This window comes from Rhynchophorus ferrugineus, unplaced genomic scaffold (assembly GCF_030347505.1).
Source record: "Rhynchophorus ferrugineus isolate W39M unplaced genomic scaffold, kcgeb_rfMv2 rfM11, whole genome shotgun sequence".
In the NCBI taxonomy this organism is placed as follows: domain Eukaryota; kingdom Metazoa; phylum Arthropoda; class Insecta; order Coleoptera; family Curculionidae; genus Rhynchophorus; species Rhynchophorus ferrugineus.
Window position 1 is genome coordinate 20,050,838 of NW_027472590.1, and position 19,986 is coordinate 20,070,823.

General features: G+C 32.8%; 3 protein-coding genes across 3 annotated transcripts in view; 1 reads left to right on the plus strand and 2 right to left on the minus strand.

The window, feature by feature from the left end:
• Rpt3 (26S proteasome regulatory subunit Rpt3) lies at positions 1–1,714 on the minus strand. Its single transcript, XM_076417901.1, has 7 exons — positions 1,603–1,714; positions 1,304–1,547; positions 1,047–1,247; positions 819–989; positions 518–762; positions 308–460; positions 1–251 (listed from the first exon to the last, which is right to left on the minus strand). The coding sequence occupies exons 1-7, from the start codon at positions 1,633–1,635 to the stop codon at positions 66–68; spliced, it is 1,233 nt and encodes a 410-aa protein (XP_076274016.1). The 5' UTR covers positions 1,636–1,714; the 3' UTR covers positions 1–65.
• A 458-nt stretch (positions 1,715–2,172) lies between these two features.
• On the minus strand, positions 2,173–4,267 carry eIF2Bdelta (eukaryotic translation initiation factor 2B subunit delta). Its single transcript, XM_076417376.1, has 7 exons — positions 4,117–4,267; positions 3,770–4,053; positions 3,352–3,714; positions 3,063–3,283; positions 2,771–3,012; positions 2,595–2,711; positions 2,173–2,507 (listed from the first exon to the last, which is right to left on the minus strand). The coding sequence occupies exons 1-7, from the start codon at positions 4,139–4,141 to the stop codon at positions 2,299–2,301; spliced, it is 1,461 nt and encodes a 486-aa protein (XP_076273491.1). The 5' UTR covers positions 4,142–4,267; the 3' UTR covers positions 2,173–2,298.
• A 111-nt stretch (positions 4,268–4,378) lies between these two features.
• The window catches only part of LOC143204668 (uncharacterized), a 49,518-nt gene continuing 33,910 nt past the window's right edge, over positions 4,379–19,986 (plus strand). The window contains exon 1 of the mRNA XM_076417382.1: positions 4,379–4,771. Coding sequence (XP_076273497.1) covers positions 4,642–4,771 — 130 coding nt within the window. The 5' untranslated portion in view covers positions 4,379–4,641. The remainder of the gene's footprint in view (positions 4,772–19,986) is intronic.

The following is a 19,986-nucleotide window of genomic DNA, read 5'->3' on the forward strand; positions in this document are numbered from 1 at the left end:
TGATATTTGTTACTTTAATTCTTACATACACAAAATAGCAAAAAAAGGACATGGATATATGTAATCTATTTGTAGAATTCATGTTCACTTTCATCCTTCTTGATGTTATTCTTGTATCCCTTTTCAAAATCTTTAGGTAGAACAATGTAACGGTTTTCTCTTACAGCATGCATACCAGCTTCTTGACAAATAGCATTTATGTCAGCACCGGAAATTTTATCTGGCCTGGCGACATAATCTTCCAAATCAACCTATAATGCAAAAATGTTAAGAGTACTGTGCTATACATACTGATTTCTTAATAAACCTCTTCTGATAAATTCATTTTTGAAGTAATAGTACTGAAAATTAAACGTTTCTGTCTTCTGTCTGGCAATGGAAATTCTATTTTCCTATCCAAGCGGCCTGGTCTAAGTAAAGCAGGATCAAGAGTATCAGCTCTATTTGTTGCCATTATCACCTATTAACGAAGTCAGATAAGAACAAGACAACATTAAAAATAATACAATTTATATACTTTCACATTGGTAGTTTGATCAAAACCATCCATTTGATTCAATAATTCCAGAAGAATTCTTTGAACTTCTCTATCAGCTCCCGTCTGAGCATCGAAACGTTTGGTCGCAATTGCATCAATTTCATCAATGAAAATTATGGCAGGAGAATTTTCTTTTGCAAGACGAAATACATCCCTTACCATTCTTGGACCTTCCCCTAAGTACTTTTGTACAAATTCAGACCCAACAACTCTAATAAAGGCAGCTGCAATTTAAAATAATTTTAAAGTTAAAATTGATCTTGAATTAATATTTCTTTACCTGTAGTATGGTGAGCTACAGCTTTTGCTAACATTGTTTTGCCACAACCTGGTGGTCCATACATAAGCACTCCTCTAGGGGGATCAATACCAATCTGTTTATATAGCTCAAAATGTGTTAATGGTAATTCAACAGCCTCTCTAATTTCCTGTTTCTGCATATCCATTCCACCTGAATAATTAGTATATAAAATTAACTGTGTTATACTGTTTTTTTTTGTTTCTTTACCTATATCACTATAGCTAACATCAGGCTTTTCATCTGCTTGAAGCATACTTATAGAAGAATCAGCTTCTGGTGGCAAAACATCTACTAAGGCATTACTATGTTTATGTAAAGCCACACTAGCACTTGGCTTCAATAATTCTCTATCAATAGTTGATAATATCCTCACATAATAATTTGAACCGGTTGTTGAACCAACAATGCCTTTAAAAGGATTTCAAATTAATTTTTAAAAATAAATAATTCAAAACAATATATACCTGTATTTTGATCAACAGCTTCCAAGAATTGGCCAATAACTAAAGGAACGGACTGGATCCTTTTAACTTCTTCCTGTGCATGTAGATATTCCTTCTTTAGGTTTCTCTGTTCATCCTTAATGTACTCCTCTTGCACTTCTAAGAATTCCAACATTTGTTGCAGTTTTTTATATTTCGTATATAGGTCTTCGGTGTCCAAGTCTTGCAGATTTTGTTTTACTGTATCAGAAGGGCTACCTTCTTCCTACGTTGTTATGTGATAATAAGAGTACATAATTATGTTTATAAAAAATATTTACCTTTTCAGGCAAAGTAACATCCATAGCTTCCATCGTGAATGACTTGTGAAAACAGTTTTTGTGACAAATGATCGGAGGAAATAAAGTTAGGTTATTAATTCTACTTGTCACAGCAAACTACATTACCGACTTTACAATAATGGTTGATTTGAATTACAAAGTATAGGATTTTCTTCATAGAGTAAATGATTCTGATTCAAAATGAATAAATGATAAATTCCGATTTTGTGGTATTAACCACAAAACATTGAAACCTCTTTATATGTATATAAAAAAGTCTGTATATTCTGTGGATATTAATTTGTTAGCGTGTATAGGTAAGGCATATGAACAAGTCTTTAAAATACATGAAACCAGTGGAGTTTCGTACAACTGAGGATCAATATGTTTTTCGAGGCGAATTTAATACGAAGAAAATCAGTATCACTTCGCTATTGCTGGGTAATTAAAAATTAATCAAACTCGCCGGTTAACAATACTTCAATTAACAATTTAGGAAAGTTATAAATTACAATGAATATAAATTTACATAACACATTTGGGTATTATTAGATAATGAAACAGTTAATTGTTTTTAATATAAATTGTCTTTTAATTGAAAATGTACAAATATTTCTCAAAGGTTGCAAACCTTAAAGGAGAAGCTAATAAAGATAACATCATAAAAAGTTTGGACATTAAAATAAATATAATATATTACATATTTTCCTTTGCGTTAATTCTTAAAACAACAGGAACACTTGTACAAGGCAAAATTGCTAGTTCTGTTATTACTGCTGTCACCAAATCCGGTGGCGTCACATCATATAATAAGTTCAAGATATTTAATTTGGGATTATCTTTCAGAGGCACTAATGGACTTGTTGTACTTAAAGTATCAACAGAAAGTAAGATATTTGAATCACCTGAAAATTAGTGTCTTTGAGATATACGTTTGAATAATACTAATAATATAATAATATATAATGAACATTTTGAATAATAAAACTTACCGATCTCATTATATACAAACGAATCAGTTTGCACTCTTTCTGTAAATTTGTAAGTCTCACAACAAACTAGAACTGGTTTGTTGCAAGCTTGAGCAACTAAGGCCACTTGAGCAGTACCTAAATGTTTTAAAAGAATTAGTTCATAACTATAGATTTATATTATATTTTATCCTCACCTATTCTAGACATAACACTTCCATTTGCCAATAAAGCATGGGCACCAAGAAGTACTTTTGTAGCTTGTTTCATTACAAAACTTAGGGCATTAATAAGTACATATGTACAGTTAATTTTGGCACTTACTAGTTTTCTAAGCATCTCTCTACCTTCCAAGAGAGGTCGACTATCGACTACTATTACTGAAAATTTTTTTCCAGACTTATTTGCATCAATCAATATTCTATATAGAAGAGATGAACTAAAAAATAAAGCTTTTAGAAATGAGACAAATTAATAGAAATTATTTACCATCCAAATATTAGAATAACATCATTAGTGAAAATTTTGTCATTTACTTTCATACAAATGGCATCCCAGGCCCGTTTAATATCATTATTTATGTACAGATCTATTACATCCAACAGTCTAGCCCTTTTTTCATTATCTGTAAGGCTTTTATCCATATGTGTTAATTGTAATTTGAAGTATCTTAAAGCATTTGTCATAGATACAGCAAATGGTCTACATTCCTGAAAATCATGTGTTTTTAAATAGTCCCTCTTATTATTAAATATTATAATTATGAAAATATTCGTACTTGTAAGTAATTTGTACAACATTGTAACACAGATTCCATATATCTACAATATTCATGTTTAGGAGGTGTTTGTAAATCGTTAATTAAATTTTGTATAGCTGCCAGCAATGCCAAACATCTAGCATTAGAACCTAAAATAACTCTTTCTGCATATTGTACACCTAATTTAATAAATACTGGATGAATATCTTTTGGGTTAACTGTATTAGAAATAAAGTTTTGGTTGGATTCTCTGTAGAGATGTTGCACAAATTGGACACACTTAAGGGTTTTTGTTTTTTTCACTTCTGTTATCTTTTGAGGAGACTTTCTAATGTCATTATTTTTCTCTTCTGGTTTTTGACTCTTTGCCTTTTCCGTTATCTAAAAATTTTATGATCTGAATTTTAAGAAATTTTATAATGCCTACAATACATACCAACGGTTTTACTTTCTCTTTTTCTACTTTAGCCTGTCTTTGCGCCTCCTGTTGCTCTCTGCGCTTATTTTTTAATTCCGCCTTACTTAAATTTTCCTTATCATTTTTAAGTTTTTGTTCAGCTAATTTTTTTTCCCATTCTAATTTTCTCAACTCCTTTTCTTTGAGCTTGTTAGCTGCTTGTTCTGAAGTAACTGAATTACTTGATAACTCATTTCCAGGTTTGGATTTAATGTTCTTTTCTTTCACTTGTTTTCCTTGTTTGGGTATTTCATCAGATTTTTCTGAAACGTTTTTAGAATGAATAAATACACATTAGAATAGCAAAAATATTCCATCAAATATACCATGTTTTCCCACGACTTGATTCATTTTTTAAAATAAATAATATATAACAGTTTAAAATATGTTTATTGCAACTGTAGTTAACCTCAAAAAGAAAAGATATGACATATAGTCACAAAGTAACATACAGTTTTGAAGAGTTTAGTTTGTCTTTCTCTAATTTAGTATTTTATATAGTTGCCTGTATTATAGTGCTCTATTTTGTCGGCCATTTGATACTAAAGCATAATTATGTATAGAGGTCGCCCTATGTTTTACTTGACGTTTACTCAACAAGTAAACAAAAAGCGAGTTTGGGGGCCTCAAGCCGAAGAGCTGTTTTTTTGTTTACCTTTTTTTTAAAGATAAACAAAACGGTAGTTATTTGTGTTTTAATGTGATTGTTTGAAAATTCGTATTAGGAAACACTTGAATATTATTTTCCGGATTGTGGTGGTTAAAATTACGCGTCGTTACGTTAAATTACGTGAATTGATAGAGTGATTAACCTCAATGGTGAATTCTATCTAATAATTAAACAATTTTAAATGATTGGAGAGAGATATAAAATGGGAAAATCTGATAAAATGAGCGATAACGTACCGGGAATATCACCCCAAACTGAGGCAAGCAAATTGCTAGAGCAAGCTTTAATGCAAATGGATGGGATTATATCTGGTAAGGTTTCTATTTTTATTTCATACATTAGATTATTTTATTATATATTGTACTACGTAATATCGCGATAAAAATGTGAACGTATATTGTTAATCGAACGTACTTAAAACAAATACATAAAAAATCAGCTGTTAGGGTTTTAATTATAGGCTTCTTCTTTTATTATATTTGAGCCAGAGTCGTAATGAAATTCATTTCGGAATATTTTATTCAGAAATAACTTTCAATAATTTTATGGTAATTTATTAAATGTAAAATATGCTGTTTTAATGTGACATTTGACCTTGAAAAATGTAGGTAATTTAATTTGAATTATTTATATTTTATCTAAGGAGACTTCTCATGTTATGCCATATTATTTCGATTTAAATAACTAATTTATTAGGACAAATTCTAAAAATATTTATATATAGTCAAAGGGAGGATGAAAATGCCTAATTGAATGAATTTTGAAATTATCTTAATCATTATCTATCTATAGTACTTTATTGACTGTGTATGACACAGACTATTTTTTTGTAACTTATTTTATTACATTAGTTGTTAATTAATAATTTTGAGCTTGTATTGCCGTCCCTTAGTGTAACAGCATCAACATTCTCGCAATGTCTAGAGAAGTCGCTAAATATTTAGACTTTTATTGTTGATAAACCAGACATATTTATCGTGATGTTACGAATAAATACTGGGTTACTGATGGTAGTCCAGTCGTTTTTGGTCATTTTCTGGGTGAATCGCCTCTCTGCCTCGAAACTTCCGGACTACTCCGGGAGTTGCGCGCGTCCCATCCCCTTGCAATCTCGGAACTGCAGGTCCTCGTGGTGTTCCACAGCCGGCAACAAGTTGATGGGTTTTCAATTCGAGATTTAGTTCCGCAGCCGGCGGGTGTAGAGGTTGGGTTATTCGCGGGAGTCGTAAACCTGTCGTGATCTCACTTCCGATGTCATCGACGTCGAATGTTTACGATGCCGTGTTCCGCGTTTCCCTCGATCCCGCTAGTGATTTTTGTGGGAATACGACCGTTGGGATCTTGCAATATTAAGTATTTCGTACGTTTCGTTGAATTGTTTTTTCTTTAATCAAATTTTATTGACAGCAAGGTGGTGATTCGGGACTAAAGATTATCGTCGAATCGTGCCAATCAATTTACGGAGCGGTTATGTTTTATGCAGTGGATCTGGTTTGAGTTAATTATGGAAATGTTATCAGGTTTGGCCCTCTAGGGGGTCGGTTTTCTGGGGTGATGATTAGGAGGCCTACATGACGCGGTGGTCTTGGTTCAATATGTGCCATGCGGGCGGAGCCCCACAGGGTGGTGAAGACAACGTTGTTAACGTAAATGGTGGGTACATTTAAAATGATCTTTTCGAATGTAAAGTTTATAATTAGTAGAAATAAATTCCATAGTTCTAGTTGTATCAAGTATTTCTCGTGGAATTGTTGGGGAATCGCGGGTTGTTGTTCACCGTGTCGATGAACCTCAGTGTGCATCTCAAATCCATTGTTTGTACGTATATTACGTATATTATTTATATATGTTTGTTAATGATGCTTATTGTGCATTAAAACAAAGCATTTAGTGTAATTTTTTTCGGACTAATTTTTTTTGTTAATAATTTAATTAAGAGTAATTCATTTGTTTTTATGAAATCAATATGTGCAGTGTTTGAATGTGAAAGTTTTCTTCCCTAAAATTATTTCGCATTTATTTTAAATACCAATTTCGTATGTACCATTTTTATACTATATATATGGTGGTTGCTGTGAAACTTCTTAATCAATGATTACATTTTTACTAATGACTCAAAAGCGCAGCTTTTTTGCGCTTTTTTCCAAGTTTTTGGTCGCCCAAACATTATTAATTTTTTTTGGGATGGAATCACTTTTCAAGTCTTGTTTCGACATCGTTATTACACATCGTATACACCTCAATTGGTTGTAATGAAATCATTTTTCATTGCATTTAATAATGAGTCATTTTAATCAATTAATTTATCAGACAATTTCCATTTTCAAGACTTATTCATTTTTGCTTTTAAATCGACGAAACAAATATCTGCATTATTAGTCACGGAGTCTTGGTTAAATGTATTTCTATTAGACATAAGAGGTTAATAGAAAAGTCCCTGGCCTAGTAAAACGAATTTTTTTGGCATTTTTTTTTTTATTCAACATAATTTCCTTCAAGGATGATACACTGATTATAGAAACCCTCCAACTTTTTTATACCATTTTTGTAGTACGACATTCAACGTTCATCCGACGAAAAGTTCTTCCCAGTGAGCATTCTTTTGAGATCTGAGAACAGGAAATGATCTGGAGAATACGGTGGATGAGGAAGCAATTCGAAGCCCAGTTCATGGATTTTTGACACGGTGTATTGTCTTGGTGAAGCAGCACTTTGTTTTTCTTCAAATGCGGCTGTTTTTCGGTGATTTCGCCCTTCAAATGGTCCAATAACGCTATGTAATAGTCGCTGTTGATGGTCCTTCCTTTTTCAAGGTAAGAAATGAAAATTATTTCATGCGCATTCCAAAATACAGACGCCATAACCTTGCCAACCGATTGTTGCGTTTTTCCACGCTTTGGAGCGGGCTCATCGGATGATTGTCGATTGGACTTCGGAGTGAAGTAATGGTGCCATGTTTCATCCATTGTCACATTTGTGGATTTTTAAAATGTTTTCGTCGGTAACAACCCGTTTTGGGCGTCCACTGCTTTCACCGTCTTCGGTGCTCATTTCACCATGTCTAAACTTAGCATACCAATGCTTGATGGTTGATTTTCCTGGGGCACTGTCCGGAAACTCGGCATCAAGCCAAGTTTTTGCTTCAACTGTATTTTTTCCCTTCAAAAAGCAATATTTTATCAATGTGCAAAATTCCTTTCTGTCCATTTTTTTTTCACAATAACAAAAGTTGCTTCACTCAAAATTTTATAATTCCCAAAGTAATGGTCACAGGACAGCTGTTGAATTTATACACGGATCTTTTGAGGGTTAGGGCTAACCAAAAGACATATGGATTTAATTCTAGTAACGCCGTTTATGTGTCAGGCCGGGGACTTTTCAATTGACCTGTTATACATTTCTTTCAAAGGATTTTTTTTAGTTTGTTGCTTTATTGTGCAAAATCGATACAATGTATTTTATTTAAATTATTGTTCATTGATAGCCGTTACTTTTTCCCATCTCTCAACTAATTTACGGGTTCCATGTTGAAAGAACGATGTATCTTTCGGAGTTATCCACGAATCGACTCACCTCTTGGTATCTTCATAAGAAGTGAGACGCTGCTCAAACAGATTACGACTCATATGTCGGAACAAGTAGTAATCAGAAGGGGCATTGCCTGGGTAATATAGCGGGTGGAGTAGCACTTCAGATTTTAATGTTTCCAAGTATGTTTTCACCGGTTTTGCAACATGTGGTCGAGCGTTGTTATGCTGGAGAATAGCATGGTTGTATCTTTGCTCGTATTCCGGTCGTTTTTCCAGAGTGCTCGAGTCAAACGCATCAATTATTGTCGATAGCGATCTCCATGGTTTTCGTCGAGTAATGCCTTCAAACTCTCGTCATCATTTTTTTTGGCTATTCAAAACGCTTTGTTTTTTTTGTGCAAAAATCACCACTTATAAAAAATAGAAACCAGTATTCACATCACAAAGCACAGAGGAATTAGAACTGTCACCAGACGGCGCGACTGACAATATGAGTAGCGAGAAATTTAAAATATTTTATTTAAATATATGTAAAATTTACATTGCAAATATTATTTCAGAGAATTCGTAGAACGTAATATAACAGATTTAACACAAAACGTAGTATACTTTTAAATATACAAAGTTTAATAAACTATTGAATATGGAACATTTTATATTATCTTAAATATAACTCGGCCAAATACAGAGTACAGTACAATATATTTGTGGAAGACTAGTTATTTTGAAATGCCTTGCTCAAAACAGTTGAAGTCTTGCGTATAATCTGGGAATTGAATAGAACAGTCGAGATATCATTTACCAACAAAGTAAGTCTCTGGTTTTGTCAAATTACATCTATCATACTGCCTAGATGTTTCCTTCTTCTACGCCACAGCTAAAATGGAGGCTTGTTATATTTTACGAATCAGTTACATATAATTAACATTATAAAAGACTTACAATTTAAATAATAACTGGAAACCGTATCCCTCTTCTACATTTCGGTTTGTAGTTATCCTGTGTAAAATGGACATTACAAACCCTTTTGCTTTAATTTAAGAGCTCACAAGAGATTCCCATCAGTTTTTCATTATTTATAACATTTCATATGTGTAAAACTTTTCGCGAATGCGATTTATTCGTTACATATTCAGACATTTTCGACGCACTGAAAAAATGTTTTGTTCACACTTCGACGAAATGATACATATTGAAAAGTGTAATAATTAAAATAATTTATAGCCATGAAATTAAACTTGTGTCTTCTGTTAATTTCAATAGTTCAACATTACCTCCAGTCTAATTTTTGTATATAAATTTACTATAATGAGTTGCATGAGCTTTGTCGTTCTACAAAAAATTTATAGCGTAGTCGTTTTATTGTTTATTTTATTATAATTATTTTTTTAAATTATAATGAAAAAAGATCAGGCGATCATTTGTTTCGCTTACGAATCACTTTTCTTGGATTCATCTTGGAAGAACCAAAAGGTGGAGTATTGCTTTGTTGGAGGCTGATACGTACAGATCCAAGATTCGCTACTTGTGTAGATGTTGTACATAGCTTTTAATTGACTGTGACATATACATTCGACCACACACATAAATATTTCACAACCAACAACAATGCTGATCATTCGAAGCCCACGTTAAACTCTAGGCCCAGTCCAAATAAGCTCTCGTTGGTAAAAAGGAGACTTTAACATATGAAATAAAAAATTAAAACAATGCTGACCTTTTGTAACAATTGAACTATTGATGACAGTGACAGTGACATTTTGTTTGGAAAAACAAAATTGTTTTTTCCACAAAATAGACAGGCTAGAATGCGATCCCTGTGTATAAAATTGAAACCAAGTTATGCTCGTCCAAGCCACCAGAGGTCGCTCATAGCGTGTTTATTTGATATAGGGAGAATTAAAAAATAATATAAGATAAACATTTATTTATATTACAGAGGGAAATTAAAAAATAGATAATAAATAAAAAAAGTAGATAAAATTAGAATAATAAAATATTTTCTTTAAATACTAGTTAACATTTGTTTGAAATATTTTCTAAACGCTTAAAAAAACAGCTAATATGATATCTATAACTGATAACTTATTTTCTAATAATAATTATTATTGCCATGACTATTAGAATGTAAAAAACTATAAACTAAATAATAATTTGTCCAAAATATACTTAAAAATACAATATTTGAATTTATTGTAGATTACGTGTTGCGATTTTGATTACGAAACCTCCTATACTTTTTTATGTATTTTTTATAGGTGCTTAATTGGACCATATATATATGATATGTAGCCATGCTCAGTTTTTTATTTTTGGTCTTTACAATCCCTTTTATTTTTTTCATCCACCAGAACAAGCAACATGTAATTATTACTTTTCTTATTATATTTCCCTCCTCCGGATGTTGAACACAAGTAATGGCTTTGAAAAATATTGACATTTGCTCAATTTGCAAAACATTTTATCAATAATTTTCTTTGGCACATATTTTTGGCAATACGTAAAGAAGTCTAGAGATGGCTTCAAAAACATATGATTTGAAATAAGCGTCTGGTACCGTACGACCACATTTGTCTTACTGGGGAGCCAGTTACGTCAGTTGTAAAAAAGCTACTTAAACCTCCTTCTCACATATTCTCTTCACAGTTGGCTCCTGGTGATCTTTGATACAAAAAATTGTTGATAATTATGTTTTTGGATACTACTAACCTTCAAAAGAAAGCTGTTAAAATTTCATGATACTCTACTCATCAGTTTGTGAATTATTGAGCTAAGAGTAACACAAACAATTTCGTGTTTTAATTTTACACTGCTTCTTGCGTTCTTCAAAAAATGCCGTTTAAGAGTAACAATGGCTTGAAAAGTGTTACAAGGACTCCGCTCCATCAGAAATATGAATAAAACGTTGGTTTGCTGACTTCAAATGTGGTGGTAGAGACACCGATGATGCAGAACGCAGAACGAAAAAATCCACAAAATCGTTTTGAATGATTGAAATGTGAAGTTGCGTGAGTTAGCTTACATCGTAATTATATCAAAGCAACGTGTTGGTTGTTGGTCGACTATGAGAAAGCATTGCTCGAAATAGGTGTCGTGTTTGCTCACTGTTGACCAATAACAAAAACGTGTTGATGATTCTGAGCAGCGTTTGGCCCTTTTTAAACATAACACATCGGAATTTTTGCGCCGATATGTGACAATGCATTAAACTTTACTCCGGAATCAAAACGATCGTCATCTGAATGGACATCACTTGTGAATCTCGTCTAAAGCGCCCGAAAGCACAGTAATCGGCTGGGAAGGTTATGGCCTCGGTATTTTGGGATGTGTGTGTTGTAATATTCATCGACTATCTTGAGAAGGGAAATACCATTAGCAGTGAATATTATATAGCGTTATTGAAGCGTTTGAAGGCCGAAATTGCAAAGAAATGATCGCATATGGCAAATAATTTTTTTTGTTTTATCAAGACAACGCACCGTGTCACAAGTCGATCAAAACAATGGCAAATCTGCATGTATTGATGTTCTGATTTCTCCGATATCCACTGTATTCGCCAGATTTGGCCCCCAGCGACTACTGGCTGTTCGTCGACTTCAAAAAAATGTTTACCGGTAAGAAATTTCATTCGAATGAAGAGGTTCTTGCTGAAACTGAGACCTATTTTGAGGCAAAAGATAAATCTATCTACAAAAGTGGTACTGAAATGTTAGAGCGGCACTGGAATGATTGTGTGGCTCTTGATGGAGATTACGTTGATGAATAAAGCCAATTTTGGAAAAAAAGCGCATTTTCTTTATTACTTTACGCGTTACTTTTCAGCCCCATGTGTTAGTTGACTGAAACAGTCGATAGTAAAAAGTAGCCAATTACTAAACAGTCGATAGTTCCCAACGCTAATTACTACCATGTTAGGCTTTTTGAAGGTCTAATTACATAATTATACAATTTTTGAATGGTATATTTGACCATTTTCACAGATGATACCTTTTCTGATATAATTTAGTTCGACTAAGTAGAGTTTAAATAACCGGGATGCCTTTTTCGAGAATCCGATATAATGTAACAAGATTTAATACGTCGAATAATTACGCCAATAAAATGGGTTTTTGTAGTTGGTTCATCGAACGAACAAAAGCACATAAAATCCGAAGCGCACATAGAAAACCATAACTGTAAATAAATCATTTTAATTGGCGCCGGTACGTTTCGGTCACCAGTCCCTATCACAAATGCTCTAATGAAACTTTTATTTGGAGCGTGACGGCTTGTCCGAATTCGCGAAAATGGCTTTGCAACCTTCAAGCCAAATGACTTTATATTTAGTTGTTTTCGTGTTGTCACGCTATTCGAGTAACCATTCGTAATTGAGACAATAGAACATCTAATACTATTAAATCATCGCCCGCTATCTTTTGTTATAGGCTAGATGAAATATTGATTTATGATAATAATGTACTATATATATTCCGTTCAATAAAACAGTGAACTCACGTCATATGAATTGATGATGTCAAAATGTCGCAATGTTGCCGCATCAACTGAGTTTTAGATTATTTAACAATCATATATCCAAGTAATATGATTTACTTTCATTAGAGAGCTATATACCTTTTACGTTAAGTTCTTATTTCCTTCGGTAGAGTATTTCCTTGTAAACTCATTTTGGTATTACAGTATTTCTCCTTAGTTTGTTCTGTTACTACCTGTATACATATTTCTTGATAAAACTAGTTTTAATCATTACATTCTCCCTAATGCATTTGCCATATATGCAAAACAGTTAGTATTCTTTCGGTCCACACAAATTTTAAGCAGATGCTCATGTATATTCTGAACAATTGCACACATCTCTGTGCACATAAAACTTTCACACTCTACAGTAAGATATCCTACAGTTATCGTATATTAATTATATCTCACCTTTAATTGTTTTCACTCTCATCACCTTGTCTTCAAAATTTTCAGCATTGAATTGTAATCCCATACTCACAAAGTTTCATTCAAGTGCCATTTCATCATTTGGCAATTTCTTCTTCAATGTGCCAGATCGAGTTCATCCAAACCGAATGGGTTATTAATCATTCCTGTTTCCAGCATAAAGAACAATATATCTGCAATGAACTTTTAAAAAATGTCATGACTAATAAGAGTTAATCAATTTTTATTGCAAGGTTTACCTTTTTTCATCAACTTTTATTGCCTTAACACTATTTTTAATATCATCTTACCATGAGTGACCAGTGGGTATATTAGCACCCCTCTGAAATATTCATGTCTCATTGAAATACACATATTGAAATAATAAGTCTTCCTTGAATTTATTATATGCTTTTAAAAATGATATTACTTTAAAGCAATATCTGGAAGTTGCATTCGAGCTCTTCTTGTTATCTTTACACTATTTAAATACTATTTTACCTAAGCTTTATATGGATAATTTTCAGATTAACAGTTTCGTCTGAAGTAATTGTATTAAATATTTGTTTATGTTGAAAAAACTACTCACTGATTTTATACATTTCATATATTTCATCTCCAATACAGCTAATATCAAGCTGATCTTGATTCGTCACCCCCTTCGTATAAGGACATTCGATATAGGTGATGGACTTTCCCCATTACTTTTCAATTCCATCTTAAACAAAGTAATAAAAAAGTGGCACAAAATAATGTCGGATCTTAAAATTGACCAACCAATCAAATTAGAAATAACAAAAATTACGATAGACTATTTGACTGTTGCAGATGACCTGGCGATTGTAACCCAGGACGCTCAAACAGCTCCAAGAAAAATTCTAATAAACAATTCTAGACAAATAATTAGAGCTGTCATCATCTGGTTACAACGTTTAAACTTATTAGCGCGCTTTGATTTTATTTGGATTGTTTAGCTTATTTTTCGCCGTTAAAAAACTATTTTGTGCTATCAATCGATAGAAAAGATAAATGAAAAAATCAAACTGGGATTTATCAAGGCATATAATCTAAATTTACTTAGAGTTTGTCGACAATGACTGAACTGAAATAATAATGTTAGAAAAAGTACTATAACTTTTATATAATTGACGGTAATGAGTATTCCAGACATACTAACCATGGAATATGATAGAACATCGAAGAACAATGGTTAAAATTACGTATAATTAAGTGATAACACCTAATGAATAACAATAATAGCACAATCGCCAGTTAGAAACTGTAAGAATAGTTTTATTGAAATTAAGTGCCCTATATTTGATAGGAGACATCATAATTGCATTGATGAAAAACCTAGTGAAAAAAATTATGATATATGTATTTGACATAATTACGAAGTAATTTTTTTTGCAGAGTTGATAGTAAATACAACAAAAATATTTAAATTGTATATATATATATATATATATATATATATATATATATATATATATATATATATATATATATATATATATATATATGTATATATGTATGTATGTTTGATTTTTTTATACGTTTAGCACTTCTGTTCTGTTCTTTTAGTAGTTAGGTTTAATACTATGGAATAAATTCTAAATATATAAGCACGTCTCTGGGTTTAAACATGCTTTAACATATTAAGTTTTCCTATGAATTCTAAAACTATATTTCTGCCTAGTTTCTTTTACTTTACTCTGACTTCAGTGACAACATTTGCGTTCATCATCTGTGCGTAACTATTGTTCGAAGGTTCTGTTTGCCATAACACAGACCTCTCATGCTGTAAAAACTTGACATCACATTGTTCAAACAAATATGTATACCCTTAACCAAGCGAAGTGTAACACATCGAACTACTTAATGTGCAAGGAACCAGATACTTGATATTGGCTTTTTGTAATTTAACCATGATGAAATTTGATTAGCACTTGTTGAAGGCTTGATTTTAATTAATATTTTTTCTTGTATATAGAGCATATGACCGTTCACTTGTGAATAACAGCGAATGTGCAGTGAGTTAAGTTAGAAATCCATTTTCTTCTATCTGGTTAGCACTTGAATTTTGTAGAAATATATACTGACTTCACGCATATTTGTACATGAACATTATATTAAATATAACGTTCCATAATATTTAGCAACTGAAAAAAGAACAAAATTACGGGGCTCATATGAAAAACATATCAAATAAAATTTTGAGGTCTAACCTGAATTATTATCAACAGTGTTATTTGCCTCGATATTACTTTAATTACACATAACGCATAAGTTAAAGGTATTTAAAAGAGTAAATACTTATAATAGAACGGTCTTTTGGTCTTTCATTGTTATAATAACATTAGGGGGGCACTTAAACCACCAGAATGTCTAATTGTAACACCAAATTATCAAAGTAATGCTTTTAATAGGTGCATAAACTTTAGCGATATCCCAAAAATACTGATATTTATCAATATCGAAGAAACTTAACATATTGAAAGTTGTGATGCAAAGATATATTGTACAACCAATAATTATCGATATATCATCTATGTATCGAGTCATCTGGTAAATATTATGTCACTACTTCAAAAATTGTGCTTATGGCGAGTTGGGAGATTAACCCATACAAGTAATTAAGGATTACTTCTAACATTTCCGGTTATTTGAAGATAAATGTCACACTTGAAAAAGAGCATTTTGGTTAGTTCGAATATAACACACGGGCTAAAGAATCCCGGGCGTAACAAAGAAAACGCGTTTTTTTTTGTTCAAAATTGACTTTATGCATCAAAGTAATCTGCATCAAGTACTACACAATTATTCCAGTGCTACTCTAATATTTCGATACCACTTTTGTAGAATGGTTCATTTTTTTTGTTCTGGCTTAAAACCAGGCGGTGGAATGCATGACGCATACCTGGTCGCGGAGACTTGCCCTGGAGTGACGAGTTGGACCGGGTTATGTGGGACTGCCTCTGGGTTTACCAATACACTAAACCGAAACCGCCTCGCAGTTGATCCCTGTGGATCGCTACTGCATTAAATTTAGGGATATGGCACCCGCTGATCGGGCAGTCATTATTGGTCACGAGGACCCCGCGATTCTATTGATTCGCGAACCTGAGTTAACACACAACTTGCATACTGTTGTATGGGGGCAAATTTGAGAAAAACGAACAACAATCGATCAAGTGCACAGAGTAACTGCGGCTATTGAAAGAGAGTTTGAGGAAAAGAAATACTTCCCTGCAATATACCTGCATGTCTCACAAGCCTTTGATCGGGTTTGGCATTTGGGATTAATCTGTAAGATGAGCAAATTATTACCGCCGAACTATTGTCAATTGCTGGAGTCATATTTATTGACTCCAGCAATTGACAATATTGACAATATGACTTTATATTTACAAGTGGCATTCTCGACATTTAAAACTATTTCGGCTGGAGTTCCACAAGGTAGCGTCTTAGGACCTCTCCTGTATCTGTTCTACACTGCTGACGTTCCAACAACAAAGGAAACACTACTTAGAACCTTTGCTGACGACACAATTATTATGGAAAAATATATATCTCTGCCTAGGGCAACACAAAAAGTACAAGTGGCAGCCAACAAAATCTAGAAATGGACGAAAGATTGGAAAATTCAACCTAATAGCTCCAAATCTGCCCACGTTGATTTTGCATTGCGGCGAAATAATAAAAACTTAATTATATCACTCAATGGATGCCCGATTCCTCAAGCAGAATCAGCTAAATACCATGGAATCCATTTTGACGGTAGATTCAATTTTAAATATCACGTTAGACAAGCAAAACACATTAGAACCAAAATAAAACAACTATACTGGTTAGTCGGAAGATACTCTCAACTTGATCTAAGATCAAAGAGGTTGATCTATAATACAATTATGAGGCCAATTTGGACCTATAGGGTGCAAATATGGGGTTGCACTAAAAATTCAAATCAACTAGTCATTCAACGCTCTCAAAAAAAAATCTTTGATTGATTACCATAGCCTATCGCTATGTAACCAACGAAGAACTGCACGATGACCTGGAAATCAAATGAATTTGAGAAGTTATCCAAGATTTCGCCTTGAAACGCGAAAGAAGATTACTAAATCATACTAATGCGGAAGCAATACAACTACTTGGCAGCGCGCAGGATGTCAAGAGATTGAAGCGAACAAAACGATACTAACCTATATAAAGTGTAAACCTTTAGTGTTGTAAATTATAGCTATACGGTACTATAATTTTCTAATTGAGGAATACATATTGATGTATTTTCTCTCACTCGTCTTGCTTGTTAATTAATCCAAGTACATAGGAAAACTAGTAATAAATTAATTGTAAGATTGCACTAAGCATATCTAATAAAGATGTTATAAAAAAATATTTTAATCAAAGCAAGGCTTTTGTTTCTTCTCAGCCTTGGTTACAATCTATTTAAAGTGGCCATGATGTATATCTGTAACATATATAACTAACTGACCCGACGGAGGTTGTGCTGTCTGAGCTATGTATATTCAATTCTAACTGCAATAACTTGTGTTATAAAAAACATAGTGTTGGTGCGTAAATCGGTAATGATGATGGCTTTCTGTTTTTTGAACGAATAAGTTCACAATGGAGCATGAATTTTAATTGAGGACATGTGTTTGATTCTTAGTACAATTACGAGTGTAATGGCCAACGCACAACGCATTTAATCAAACATTTAGACGCGAAACCTAATATGATTCACAATATGAAAAACGTTCCAATTTTTTCAATTTTTTGTGTAGCTTTTTCAATTTTTATTTTCGCAAAGACCTTCTACGGGATATTAGAAAACTTAAAAAAAAAGGTGAATTAAATCGGTAAAGTCGATCTGATGTTATTGCGTGGCAAATAGGCATTAATTTTTATATCAATTATATGTATACACCTTGCCTCCGTGATAAACTTATCGGCCCATGTACATTTCTGTGACTTATACAGCAAGCATAAGTTACCTGCCCTTCAATGAGTCGCTCCAGCCTTTTGATTAATGAACAATTTAGCCATTTCGATCAGATTTATTTGTCGGTTTCTCCCAACGAATTTTTGGACGAACAAGATTGATGAGTTGGGCAAAGAGGGGCGATTTCGAGAACGCTTCGGGATGAATGTGCGTTATTTGGCGTAATTTGGCAAGATGGATTAAGTGCCAGTTTAATTAGAGTGATTTCATCAACCAATTCGTGTTGTGCGTTTTTTTTTCATCCATATTTACATGTAAAGGTCATATATAGTCGATTCGATTAAACAGTGAACTCACGTCATCTAAATTTGTGGCGTCAAAACGTCGCATTGTTGCCGCATTAACTTTGAATTCAGTTAATTTTTCATTTTGGGTTTGAGTTGTAACAAAATTCTAGTCTAAATAAAATAATGTTATTAAATATAATTTATTTTAACATTATAGTATATCTACAGCAATAATAGTTTATAGGTTAGAGTTTTACGGTATTTACATTTAACTCCTTTGTAAATCACCTATAAGTTAGAGTTCTAGGCGCGTTTTTTATATAGTGATATTCCATAGAGGCATAACCCACCTAATTAACAATTGTTTATCCAATTAATGTATTTTATTTCCGTTAGAGAGCATCCTTTTTTCCTTCGTTGCTGTGTCTCCTTATTAAGTCATTTTCATATCACTGTATTTTCCTTCAGTTTCTTCGGGAACTTCATCTTAACAAAGTCGAATTGTGGTTGAAAACGTGGCGTATCAAAGCAAATGAGACAAAATCTACCCATGTGACATTCATCCTTTGTAAAAGAACATGTCCCTCAGTAAAATTGAATAATCATGAACTTCCGCAAGCAGACAGCGTTAAATATCTGGGAATGCATTTTGATCGACGTTTGACATGGAAAAAACATATGGTTACAAAACGCAAACAGCTTGTGCTAGTTTTAACCAAATGTAATGGCTGGTAGGGCGTAAGTCTAAATTATCATTAGATAATATGGTTTTGCTGTATAAGTTAATACTTAAGCCCATTTGTACTTATGGTATTGAACTGAGGGGTACTACTAGCAAATCTAACATAGATAGCCTCCAGAGGTTCCAGAATAAAGTGTTGCGAGTCATCGTCGATGCCCCATATTACGTGTTCAACAAACTTATGCAGCGCATATCCCCATGGAACCAATGACGAGTGTGATTCGGAATGTTAGTGCGAAGTACTCTGAAAGACTATTAGTGCATCCCAATGCACTCGCCAAACAGTTAAATATGCGCGAAGACAGTGAGGTGCGTAGGCTCAAACGCAAACTACCATACGAACTGATTATTAGATACATAAAATGAGATTTAATAATCTCTAGAATAAGCTAAAGTAGTTTTTAGAATAAGTTAAGATAGACTTTAAAATAAGTTAGAATAGTATCTAGAATAAGATTTAGATTATAAGTTGTACAGTAGATCACTTACTGAAGTGATCTACTACATGTTAGGATAGTTATATTATATAACTGAAACCATATAATAATACTTATAGTCCACAGACAGATTTTTGACGTTCTAGGAGATTAATAGAAAAAAGTTTCTTTGGTTACTACTTCTATAAATTTTTCTTAATAAAATTAGATTTAAGCACTGAATTTTTCCTAATGCAATTGCCATATCTGCAAAAGAGTTAGTATTCATTCTCTCTTCATACATTCTAACCAAATGCTCATGTATATTCTGAACAATTACACTCATATCTATGCACAAATTTTTTTGTCATATAATACGATTGTCTAAATTTTCAACCTTTAGTTGTGTAAACTCTTATCACCCTGTCTTGCTAATTGTCAGCATTGAATCATAACGGATTATGATTCAATTCCACGTGGGAACGTGGAGATATTTCATTCAGTCACTATCACTTTCTGAGTCACTATTCAAGTTAATAACTAAGCTGTTGGTTTCCAATCTAATACTTGTTCATAATTTTACCATTTGTTAATTTCTTCTTCTGTGTGTCTGATGGAATTCATGCACATCGAAGGGTGTTATTGTAAACAATCTTTTTTCTACATATCCAAACAATTCTTGC